Below are 13,320 nucleotides of genomic sequence, written 5' to 3'. Positions count from 1 at the left end.
AAAATAAATAATAATTAGGCTAAGTTTGTTAAAGATGGTGGCTAAATAAGGTCGACTGTTTTAATATTATTACATATCAAAGAAGATAATTGATAAGATTTCCGAAAATCGGATTAACATTCCTCCATATCACACTACCCTACTTCAACCTTATGAGTTAGAGAAGAATATCATCTGAGTCCAGATAATTTCTTCCTCCTATTAGTTATAAGCCAACACAATCAAGCTTAAGAAATAATGATCAATAACTGGTTTATCATTCACCGGTGACACTATACAACAAGGTATAAGCAATTTTATCATCATACCTCAAATACATGGCCAAATAACCAAATATATAATTTTACTATCTTAATTACTTGTTAGCCACCTCTAGTGGATAACATGAGTGACACTGCGTACCTTTTGAGGGTACCGGTTTTGAACCTTATCATATATATTTTTTTAATTCTTAACGTTATTGATTGTAATTTGTATTTAAATTTCTAATTATTATCATTGATTGTGTTATATATAATGTAAGAATAAGTAATTAAAAAAGCTACTAGTTTTGGGAAGGGGAAATTTAAACACAAATGTGAAGAATTGATTGTTACGTTTTAAAATTGAAGGGGTAAATTTGAACTATCCATTACTTATTGTCTTGTACATAACATGAAGATTTTGGGCAATCCAATAATCCCATGCAAAGCTACAACAAACGTCTACAAAATTGGGCATGAGAAATGCCTTTTTGTTTCTCTATGACCTAATACTATAGTAATCCAATTTTGTTCTCATAAGGTACAGAGAAATCTCCCAAAGCTCTTAGTTATTTCTAGTTACTCGCTCACTCGCTCACATTACAGGAAAAGTTATTCAATTGACCAAAAGGTCAATTAAAAGCTCATCCACAAAATCTTCCAAAATGCCATCCCCAATCTCCAAAGCCAAATCCTCTTGCTCAGCCTCAAACTTGCTCCAATTTGCCATCTTATTCAACTCTCTAAAACAAGCCTCTCTATTCACACCATACTCAAATGCAATGCCATTACAACCTCCTCTCAACCAAGTTTTGGCCAACCTCACAATTTCACCATTGTACACAAAGTTTTGGTCATTCTTTAGTGCCCTCAATTCATCCCTAAAGAAATCAAGTAGTAGTTGATCATCTTCTTGACCACAGCCCATGTTTGAGCTTGTCGCCTTGACGTAAACCAATAACTCTCTCACTCTTTCCTCTTCTATGTTTTCTTCGCAATCGTAGTCCACATATTCATCTTCTTCTTCTTCACTAACATTATATTTCTCTAAATTGAGGGTTTCCAAGTTCGACAAGCTCTCGAACTCTTTGATCTTCTCAATAAGACTATTTTTTGTCCCTGTTAGAATATTTTCAAAATTGATTAGCATTAATTATATAAATAAATAAATTTTATCTATTTGTTATTGTTAGAACCAAGAATATTAAAGAGTGAGTTACTGAGTAACTTACTCTCCACATTGGCAAGGCTTTGATCAAAGGGACTAAGTGGCTCTTCATTTTCTCCAAAATGGAAATCGAACACTGAAACCGGGCTTTGTTGCTCTTCTTCATCATAGAGTGACACGTCCTCATCCTAATTTTCAATATTAAAAAAGTTGAAAATTCAGTGACGCGTAAGAATCAATTGTATTTTTTTTATCACATTTTCACAGTTCATTTTGAGAGGCAATTGATATTTGTTCTTTTGCTAGCACATATTATTTAATTAAAAAAGTGTATGACCAAATATCAGTCAAAACATGACAAAAGAACAGTTGGAATCAAACGTACAGATTATGTCTAACAATAACAAATCGACATTAACTAAGAGATCTAAACAAAAGCCACTTTTATCGGAAAATCTAAAAACAAAAATAAATTTTTTAAGCATATCGCATTTCATAGACAAATAATGCTATTGTATATTTAAACTTCCTCGTAACTTCTCGTCGCATATTCAATAACCCAACAAATACACGTAAGTACATACAAAAACAAAACTAAACAACTGTACTTCACTAAGAGTGCAACTAGAACCAGCAAATATATAAAATAAAAAGGTCAACCAAAATCTGATAACTTAGATTAGAGGCACAAGATATAGTATAATATAATCATAAGGTTCCTAAGCAACAGACACTCAAATATTTATATATCTAACATAACAAAATAGCTCACCTGTGGGTCCCTTGGTAAGTCAAGAAGTGTTGTCGCTTTCAAAGATTCCACGCCGACACGAGGTAACTTTTTATCTCCAGCGTCGTAGATCATTGCACCGCTTGGAGACGGTAAAAACTCGGCAGTAAAATCGCTCTCGCACCAGCTGAAATTTGAGCTACTGTTGTTGGTGGTGCAAAAAGAGTCAGCCGATCGTGTGGTTGTGGTGGTGCAGCGATTCGGCGAGGGAGAGAAATCCAACGGCTGAGGTTTTTCTTGAACTTCAGCCACGTCACGGAACGACGTCCAGCGCAAGATGTCTTTGACTCTGACTGAGATTTTGACTGCTTCTTTACTATTCTTTGACTTGGATGCTTTCCTGGATAGTCTGCGCGAGAGGCTTCTAGGCAAGAACGACGACGGAGGTTTCACCGCCGCGGTGATGAAATGGATGTTTTTCACCGCGTTGATCAACGATTGAAATGCGGATATGGTTTTCGCATCCGGGCTCGGTTTTCTCGAGTCGATTGGAAGGTGTCTAGGGAACGATTTGAATCCACTTGAAGAGCATGAATTTGAGGGGTCGTTTAGGAAGTCTTTCAGCGATTTAGGTACGTGGTCAATTGAGAATGGCTTTTTATGTTGAGGCAATGAAATTCTTGAAGAAGCCATTTTTATGTATGAAACGGTTATGCGAGCTCTTCTTCTTTCTTTCAGCAATGGGGCTTGAAGAACATTTATATTGGTCACTAGCAAGAGTAATTGAGACGAGTATTATTTGGTATTGGTTTAGTGAAGTGTCTAAGATATGTATATATAGATAGAGAAAAAGAGTGAGAGGAAGAGTGAATTAATGGAAAAGAAGCAGAAAGGTCGAGGTGGTTTCGATATCATATAATAACTGCACGAGTACGTACAAAGATTCATTGTATTTGTAATAAATAAACAGAGCTACAGTGCAACTGCAATAAAACGACAGATTTCGTGCACAAGCGTGGATGTTTCTCGATTACACTTATTTTATGTGTGTGTGTGTGTGTGTGTGTGAGAGAGAGAGAGAGAGAGAGAGAGAGAGCGTTGTGTGTGTGTGTGTGTGAGAGAGAGAGAGAGAGAGAGAGAGAGAGAGCGTTGTGTATGTGTGGGCGCGGACAGAATTCCTATGCTTTTAAGAGATATTTGTTTTTGGTAAATCTTTGAGATCAATTGCATTGACCAATTTTCGATTTTGCCGGGTACAATAATTATATACGTATTGTCGTGGTTGATAACATGCATTTTGCTATTATGAGTTTTACGCATTATATACCTTTGTCCTTTTCAAATGAAGGATTTTGGCGCTGAATATTTTTGTCGCATAAAGATTTGACGAGATCGTAAAATGTAGGCTACATATTATTTAGATATAAGTGTTATATATTGGTGGAGCACAGGAACAATTTCAATTTCTCTCTTTTAATGTAAGGCATGCAACTTGCAAAAGTGAAATTATGTTATGAAAGTTTTATCTCTCATTACATGTACCCAAATGCTATGAATCCATGCAATTTATATATTGAGTAACATATTAAGACTACTTATCGTATTAAGACAAAAATTTCAATGTATTCAACGCAAACAAACAAAAAACTGTACAACGATACACATATAAGCTACATAAGCTATAAAGTCACTAACAACGAAGCACTTATTAATTTACATATCATTACGTCAATTTGGGCATTGAAATGTGTCATAACCATGCTTACACTAGCGTGGATTAGGCCACAGTCACAGCCAGGTCACAGGTGGCCAACGAACATCCCATGTGGAGAGGCTTCTTTATGGGGCGATCCCACGTGCCAATTTCGTTTTGGCTTTGTCATATCAATGTGGGACCCATTTGAAGCATCCAATGCTTTATTTAGTATTACTAAATTGTTTATAGTACTTGCACTATTTTTATGCTTTATATTTAAGTTTGTGAACTTCGTGTGGTCTCACTCTCGTGATTATTTTCACGACAAATCATAAAATGTAAAAGCTTAAAAGGATGGTCCTTGCCTTTGGACAACTAATAAGGAAAAGAACCTGCTCTTAAAAAAAAAACAAAAAACAAAAAAAATCTATGTACCTTTTAAAATTATTTTATAATTTTGAGTAACTAAACACGATAATTTTGTAAATTTCACAAACGGACGAATACAAATCAGAATAGAGCTAGTTTGTTTAGACTAGGAACTTGTGAACATAGCTATAGATTTTATTTATAAATGTCGACTCTTCACTATATAGAGAACATAGACTTCACCGATTTTCTAGTTTTTTGCGCCATTCTAGAAGCGGGTCTATTGGGCTTGAAACGAGGTGTTCCGTGGGAAAAATGAGTCAATCATCCTGAAGTTGGCTCGAAGTGTAGAAGAAATGAGCAACTAGTTATGTCAATCACAACTCTCAACCACATGCAACTCCGACCATAAGACGAGCGCAAATGGAGAGCAGCAACAATTATAGGTCGGACCACCCAGATTGAGCTTGGATGGCAACAAATGTAAGATGGACAAGTGGTGAGAGTTATTCTCTTGCGGTGGCAATGGACTCATAAAGCGATATCACCGGAGCTAGCAAAAAGATCAATTGCAAACTCAACCTTGAAGTCAGAATTCAAATTGGTCCTTGCTATGTCGTGTTCGTGGACTAGGAACAATGACCGGAACAATATGCATCCTATCATGATGTCAAGTTTGGTATGAAATGATGCTTAGAAACTACTGGAAACTAATCAAAAGAGCTTTTGATGCAAGCATGTGTCAAGAAGCTTGTGATCAATTTTAGAAGTATCAAGAGCTCTTTTGATCAGTTTCCAATATTTTCATAGCATCCTTTCACACCAAACTTGAAATCATAACTGGATACACACATCGTTCTGGCCGTTGTTCTTCATCCATGAACACGACATAGTTAGGACAAAAAATATTCAAGTTTGCACATTAGTTGCAAGAAATTCCTTGAACATAACACTTCTCTCTCCTCCTCTCCCATTCCAACGTTTTCACATCCCCTCCAAGACTCTTGTCACTAAACCTACGAAATTAATGACAAACTTGTAACTAAATTTAGTATATTTTAGATTTTTGTAAATACGTAAAATTCAAATTCGTACTAATTTTTTTTTTCATAAATTCACTCGTGCGTATTTTTATTTAGAATAAATTATCTATCTGCCCCTGGTACTTTGGCACGTGATGAAATGTAGTCGCTATACTTTTATTTCTGCAAATTTCCCGTCTAGACTCGGGCTTTGGGCATTTGATATCCTTCTGTCAACTTAGGAGTCACGATTTCTGTTAGTGGTGTTGCACGTGACTTGTGTAAAAAGGGCATTTATGTAATGTTGTATTTAAATAGAAATCTGATGAGAAGAAGAAATCGTTAAAACAAAACTTAAATCCACGTTGCACAGGATCAAATCGACATTGCACAATATTAGAAGTTGAAAAAAATCGATTTCAAAAACCCTAGAATGGTACTCGACTGAACAAGCTTGGAACAAAATGGTGAGGGCGAAGGGCAAATCTCCGGTGAAGAAAACACCGCCGAGGTCTGGTCGCGGCAGGAAAAAAACCACTCCATCTTCGTCGACGTCTCGTCAAACCCCAAATCGTCGACGGAGAGATGAATCCACCTCATCACCAGGGTTGCGAAAACCTTATGGGCGTAGAAATAGAACCCCGATTCAGTGTGGAGCTTATGGTAAGTACAAAATATATGTTTTCTAGTATTTATATCTTCGCTTTTTTGGGACCACTATCTGGTCGACTTAATTTGTCGAATAGTGTGAGAAAACTCTTTTTGTCGACATATTGGTTCTGTATGGGGTCCATTTTTTGTGGGTTTGTCTCGTATATTGATAAAGTGTGGGGTATGTGGTTAGAATAAACAATTTAAAGTACATTTTTGGTGTTGGTGGGTGTTATAACGATATGGACATGTGGTTGGTGTGTTAATTAATGATTTTTGTTTTTTTTTTTTTTTTTTTGCTGTGTATGTGCTTCTTAGATGAACTCCTAAACTGCTTCACTATAAATGTATACCATGGAGGTGTAATGTCGTTGTCAGATACTGAAGCCAAGTACGTAGGTGGTTCTGTTGCACACTATGACAACGCTGATTTGGACATGATTTCTATTATTCAGTTGGATAAGATGATAAGAAGGGATTTAGGTTATGCTGATCGTTGTCTCTACTACATGAGGTACCCGGGGTGAAGGAAGATGGAGATTGTGTATGATGACGCTATTTTGCTTGAAAACTTATCGGACGCACTGAAAACCAGCTGGGAAGTTGACGTGTATTGTGATCACCCAGTTAATGTCCCCACTGTCATTGACGAAGGTGAAGAGCAGATTCGTATGATCACATTCGGTGATGATGTTCAAGAAGAGATTGATGTTGACGATCACGGCGTGTTCTGTGACGATGAACTTGTACAGCAGGACCAAGATGAGATAGTGCAAGAAGAAGAAAATGAGGTTGTTGATGAGACTGATGCACGACAACCACAGCCAGAAGCTGATGAGACTGAGGCACCACAACCACAGCCAGAAGCCGAGGCACGACAACCACAGCCAGAAGCTGATGAGACTGAGGCACCACACCCACAGCCAGAAGCCGAGGCACGACAACCACAGCCAGAAGCTGATGAGACTGAGGCACCACACCCACAGCCAGAAGCTGATGAAGCTGAGGCATCACAACCACAGCCACAATACGATGCAGATCAGGATGACGACAACGATGAAGAAGCGGCAACAGACACGACGATACCAATTCAACAGGATTTTGGGTTTGAGTTGAGTGAAGACGAAGTTATTGTGGACGGTGAAGCTGTAGACAATGGTTTGGCAGGGTTAAAAGATAAAGGCAAAAGACCTATGCGTGAAGATGAAGACTTTACTCACGAGGCAAGTGAAGACGACATTGATGCTGACTTGCCATTGAATGAGTCTTCTTCAGAAGAAGAAGCACCTGATAACGTCAGGGATAGGAGTGTCAAGAAGAAATTGCCGAAGTTCCAAGAGTTCAGGAATGGAACAGATTTCAGGAATGTATCACTGAAGTTGGGGTTAACTTTCCCAAGTGCAAGTATTTTCAAGAATGTGATAAGAGAGTACTCAATTCGAGTTGGGAATGATATATGGTTCAAGAAAAATGATCGCGACCGGGTCAGAGCAACGTGCAAGGATCCGAAATGCAAATGGGTTTGCTATGCATCACTGCTTGGAGATACTGGTACGTTCATTATCAAGACATATAACTCTCGCCATACTTGTCCTAGAGTCCCTCGGAACAGGTTTGCAACGCCAATGTGGTTAGCTAAAAAGTATCTCCAGGATTTCAAAGACTGTGAGTCATTGACAGCTGCAGACTTCATGAACCGTGTGCTAAAGGATCACATTCTCGAAGTGAGCAGACAGAAGGCGTATCGAGCCAAGAAGTATGCAACCAAAATCATTGAAGGCTCTTTCAAAGAGCAGTATGCTGCATTATGGGACTACGCTGCAGAACTACGACGTTCTAATCCAGGGTCTACAGTTGAGATCCAAACTGAGTTTGGGAGTGATGGCAAACCTGTCTTTAAACGGATATATATCTGTTTCGAAGGTTGCAAGGCGGGTTTTGCTCATTGTCGTCCTGTTATTGGTCTTGATGGTTGCCACATAAAAGGGCACCATACTGGTCAACTTTTAGCAGCAATTGGAATTGATGCCAACAATGGGATTTTCCCTATTGCGTATGCTGTAGTTGAATCAGAATGTAAAGACTCTTGGATATGGTTCTTAGAGTTCTTGAGAGAAGATTTGAGCATCAGGAATGGCCACCATTGGACTTTTATTACAGACAAACAAAAAGGCCTAAAAGAAGCATTAAGTGGATTATGGGATGAGGGTTCTGTTGAAGCTGAACACAGGCATTGCGCGAGACATCTACAGGGTAACTTTACAAAGGTAACGTAAATCAGATTATGCTGTAGTACGTATTTACTTATTTAGCCCTACTAATTCAGATGGTTTAAAATGCTCATGCATGTATGCTTATATGTCCAGGTTTTCAGGGGTCAATTTCTGAAGGACATGATGATGTCTGCAGCTATGGCTTACTCAATTCCAAAATATGAATCCGAAATGAATATCATAAAGACTGAAATGCCAGAAGCATATGAGTGGTTAATAGAGAAGCACCCTCAACATTGGGCTAGAAGCCATTTCCGAACGACTCCAACGTGTGATATTTTGCTGAATAATCTTTGTGAGAGTTTCAACGGAACTAGAGCAGTTTTAATGGCCAGGTATGTAATTTCAGTGTATGTTCAAGTAAACCTTATGTTTAAGTTATTTTCAACTGAACTTAAGTTAATCGTTTGAATAACAGACAGAAACCAATACTATCATTGTTGGAGCGTCTCAGACTTTACCTTCTTCAACGATTTACTAAACAAAGAATAGCAGGTGAAAAATGGGACTGTGACTTAGGCCCACGAATTTACAAGATATTAGAAAAGAACAAAGAACTAAGTGCAGAGAACATACCCTACTGGGCTGGGGACTCTGATTACCAAGTGACAAATATGTACGGTAAAATGTACGCTGTGAATCTGATGACACGGACTTGCTCTTGTAAAAGATGGGACCTATCAGGTAATACTCTGATACATTATCATTAAAATTTCCTTGAATTGTTATTGACGTTCTATCAACGTACCAGGTATTCCATGCTCTCATACCATAAGTTGCATATGGCAAAAGCATGAGGATCCATTGAAATACGTGGCTGACTGCTATAAGAAGGAGACGTACACAAACATTTACGTCCACAAAATCAAACCAATCAATCCAATTGAGCAGTGGCCAAAGACTGGATTGGAACCCATGGCTATGCCTCCGGATAGAGCAAAGCCAGGTAGACCTAAGAAGCTAAGAAGACTACAACATGATGAGGTGGTTCCAAGGAATGGAACAAGAATGACAAGGAAGTATGTCCAGGTAAAATGCTCACAGTGCGGAGAGAAGGGACATAACATCAAAACATGCTTTAGAAGAAAACAACAAACCGAGGTAATACTGGTCTTCATTATTCTTAAACGTTGTTAACTTGGTTGAGAATTCATATATTAATGCCTGTTGTTGTGATTCAGAGAGAGAATAGATCAAATCCACAGCGACGTTCTTCATCAACACAACAAGCCACTGACCATGATGCACCGGCAGCAACACAGTGTCAGTCGCAGTCTCAGCCAGTTCCAGCGTCACAACCATCTCAGATTAGGGTACGTTCATAACATCACTATATTCAGTCTTTAGATTATTATGGTGGTCTGTAACCCTATCTATTTCAATTGCAGACAAGCCCAAGATTCAGGACTCATAACACCAGAAATCTCCGTCCTATGCGTCGTCGAGAATTATTCCGAGAGTGATCGAAAGGGGTTGATCAAGGACAAAGATAATTCAGCCTGTCTGTTGTCCCTTGTTTTGTTAATCTTTTGTGTAAATGTAATCTGTATTAGGGGTTTATAAACCTACAAACATGTCACGTGTAAAAAGCTTGTAAAGCTTGTTTTGTGGTATCTACAACAAGTTAAAAGGCTGTGTCACAAACTTAAGTTGTTTTGTGAATGAAGATTATGCAACTATTTATAATTCATGCAACTGAGACATTATACTGATTCTTTCAACTTCTTTATAGTATAAATAGGCAAATACTTCAAATATGCAAATACTAGTACAATGTCGATATATATAGCCAGTTATTTGAAGACTCTTCTTATTTGAAATACAACACAACAAGAAAAACAACCAAAACAATAACTAGCATTTTAATCTTCTTCAATTCAGAAACAATAAGCTTCTTCAGTTCAATTCCCTCACTAACGTCCTCTTTGACGTCCATAGCTCGTTCTTCGTCTTCAAGTTCTTCATCAACAATACTCGACATTCTTGATTCGTACCACTTCATTTTCTTCAGCAACATCGGAATGTCTTGAGCGGCTGTTGGGCACTTAGGCGGGTCCAGCCACATAAAGAAATCACATCCCGGTGACTCCTTACTCTGACCCAATCAACAACAATACAGAAATCACCAAAAAAAATAAAAGCTTAACAAAACAAATACATAAAATCATCAGAAGCCATATTTTACAGTACAACTACTCGATTAATTTGAAAAGAATCACCTTATACGCTCGACATGATTGAAATCGCCTTCCAGGGTTATCTGAGGTCCACGCAGTTCTCTCGACGACGCTCAAACCGCAGGTACAAGTCGGAACTCGTCGGCGTTCTGCTCCATTGTCGCTTCTTGTCAATCGCGACTTCTGTCCACTTGACGAACTAGAGAAACTCGAATCCATAGCAAGACAGGATTGAGAAGAAGAACCCTAGATCGATTAGAACAACAAATTGAGAATAAGACCTTGGTTTTAGATTTCGGATTTCTGTCGATGAGACTTAGCTAGGGCTTACAAATTTGGGATTTCGTAAACTCAATTTATAATCGACGAATATAAATTGAATAAGGAATAGATCCAATAACGTTAAGGGTAATAACGTTATTTACTATTTTTTACGTTACCACGTGCAATACATGTGCACCACTAACAGAAATCGTGACTCCTAAGTTGACAGAAGGATATCAAATGCCCAAAGCCCGAGTCTAGACGGGAAATTTGCAGAAATAAAAGTATAGCGACTACATTTCATCACGTGCCAAAGTACCAGGGGCAGATAGATAATTTATTCTTTTATTTATGTCTAGTGATGTGAAATATTTTTACTTTCGTCAAGTATAGTGATTCATGGGTCAGAGATGACTTTTACGAGACCAGTTTATACTAATATCACTGAACGTGTAATTTATCACTACAACCATTCATTGAAGCTCTTCAATTTACTTATTCAATGTCACTCACAAATCCACTCAAACTTATTTCATGTATGTATTCACTAATTCTCTATGATTTTAATAATGCAGTATGGGGATATTCTGATTATGACTTTTTCATGTGATTTTATAATGGTTCCCTTATGATTTGACTAGTTATCTAGATCACAAATATTGTAACGTCATAAGTTGGCTTTATTTTTTAGCGCAAGTTGTGAGGAAAGATGTCGGTCATCATGTTCTAGCTTCTGTTAAGACATCCTTCCTCTTGTGCGCAGTCTGTTATTTTGGCAAGTTTTCGGTTTTGTCAGATTGCCTCGCTGGTGACTTTATTGAGTGATATTCTTGCGAGTATGGGTAAGGAAACCCTAGTTTCACTTTCAGAGTTGTATGACTGCTATAAAAATCGAGTGCTCTACCCTTAGCAGCCTTGATGCTTTTGACAAAACAATTAGGGTCCCTAGACGTGCAAGATTAGCGGATTGGGAAACTAGTTGAATTGTTTTGAGCGGTGTCATTCATCAAATGATATTCGAGAAGATTGAGTGTTTGAGTGATTTGTGTTCAGTGCTTACGTGATTGAAGATTCACGACCGTTGAATACTGAAGTCGTCCAAGCATTGGCGTGCACTTGAAGAGTGGAGTTTAGAGGGGTCTCAAATTCAGGGGGAGTCCCTGCACTTGGTATTTACTCGTGGTAATAGTTTATAGGGCTTTGATTTGTTGTTGTAATCATATAAGACCTAGCTTGTACTATTGACTACGTGATGGTGAATTCCTTTCCACTGGCTGCGAGCCCCCAGACGTAGGTGACATTGCACCGAACTGGATAACCATATTGTGTGTCTTTTCTTTATCGCACTTCTTGTTGATTATCCATTATTTGTGTTAAGCAAGTTGCCAGACACATTGTCTATACATTGTGCGCAACATCTTGTTTCTCTTACCAAACATAATTTCAATTGGTATCAGAGCAGGCACTTAGATTTTTGGGTTGTTTCCTGGGTATTTTATTCTATTTTTTCAGAGATGGATAGTTCCGGAGAAGGAGGGTGTGTGAATCGTCCTCCAGTTCTTGATGGAACCAACTACGGTTATTGGAAAGCTCGTATGAGCGCCTTTATGAAATCCCTCGATGGCAAGACCTGGAAAGCTGTGATCCATGGTTGGGAAGCCTCTGTAATTGTTGATGATAAAGGGCACTGACCATTAAAAAATACATATATATTATGATAAATAAATATAAAACTAAATTTTTTTTCATTGATGGTATTTTTATACCAATAAATATAAAAAAATTCCTATTTTAAATTAATTTGGAAATATTAAATTTTGGTATAAAATTGTGGAGAAGTCATGGGTTAGAAATAATCCCTACTTATTTTGCTCGGAAGAGTTTTGTTTATGTACATAGGTTGATTGGGCCACACTTTCATTTTGGGTCGGGAACAAATATAACGTTCCGATTAATTAAAGACACTTTCATAACCCAAACGACCGCATTTTACTATTCATCTTCTTTCTTACTTTATACTTTTTTTTCCTTCTCTTTCTTCACAACCCCTCTCTCTCTCTCTCTGTATTTAATATTAACAAGAACAATGTGCAGCGAAAATCACTTTCTTCTTCGTGGCTCGTAAATAATTTGTCAATAATCTGTCTGGTTTATTGATATTTTTGTCAATAATTTGTCTAGTTTATTTACATATGGTCGTCAATAATCTATCTGATTTATTGATATTGCTAATATTACGATTTTTTTAAATATAAAAAAAGATATTCGTTGTAAAATTTTGGTCTATTGACATCGATGTCAATTAATAGACAAAAATGTCAAGAGATCTTCAAATAATTTCCTAAAATCTTTTAAAATTTATTGACATCGATGTCAATAAAAAGACAAAAACGTCAATAAATTTTGAAGCGATTTTTCAAACAAATATTTTTTTAAAATAAAAAAAAAAATCGCTCATTTTTTTCAAATTCACATACAAATTTGTTAAGTAAATAAATCACGAGAAAATATACACATATACTATGTTATATAAATATAAAACTAAAAAAATATTTCATTGATGATATTTTTGTACCAATAAAAATAAAAAATTCATATTTTAAATTAATTTTAACATATTAAATTTTGGTCTAAAATTGTGGAGAAGTCATGCGTTAGAAATACATATATATATTATTTTAAATAAATATAAAACTAAAAAAAATATTTCATTGATGGTATTTTTATA

At 37.0% G+C, this 13,320-nt stretch overlaps 1 protein-coding gene across 1 annotated transcript; it reads right to left on the bottom strand.

Moving 5' to 3' along the window:
* Positions 1-605: 605 nt before the first annotated feature.
* Positions 606-2,919, bottom strand: LOC149401787 (DUF4378 domain protein). The gene is made up of 3 exons (XM_089613284.1): positions 2,183-2,919; positions 1,475-1,598; positions 606-1,361 (listed from the first exon to the last, which is right to left on the bottom strand). Exons 1-3 carry the CDS (start codon positions 2,831-2,833, stop codon positions 859-861), a joined length of 1,278 nt encoding a protein of 425 aa, XP_089469410.1. The 5' UTR covers positions 2,834-2,919; the 3' UTR covers positions 606-858.
* Between the last annotated feature and the right edge of the window lie 10,401 nt (positions 2,920-13,320).

The sequence above is a fragment of the Urtica dioica genome, chromosome 4 (assembly GCF_054948205.1).
Source record: "Urtica dioica subsp. dioica isolate 48M chromosome 4, U.dioica_male_clone48M_v1_H2, whole genome shotgun sequence".
NCBI lineage: Eukaryota > Viridiplantae > Streptophyta > Magnoliopsida > Rosales > Urticaceae > Urtica > Urtica dioica.
Note: the sequence above shows the minus strand (reverse complement) of the source record. Positions and strands in the feature narration are given on the sequence as shown.

Bases quoted from the DNA above. Each gene is read 5' to 3' on its own strand.
- LOC149401787 (XM_089613284.1), bottom strand. From the start codon at position 2,833: ATGGCTTCTTCAAGAATTTCATTGCCTCAACATAAAAAGCCATTCTCA. The intron at 1,599-2,182 runs GTGAGCTATTTT...ATTGAAAATTAG, and splicing joins ACTTACCAAGGGACCCACAG to GATGAGGACGTGTCACTCTA. The intron at 1,362-1,474 runs GTAAGTTACTCA...ATATTCTAACAG, and splicing joins AAGCCTTGCCAATGTGGAGA to GGACAAAAAATAGTCTTATT.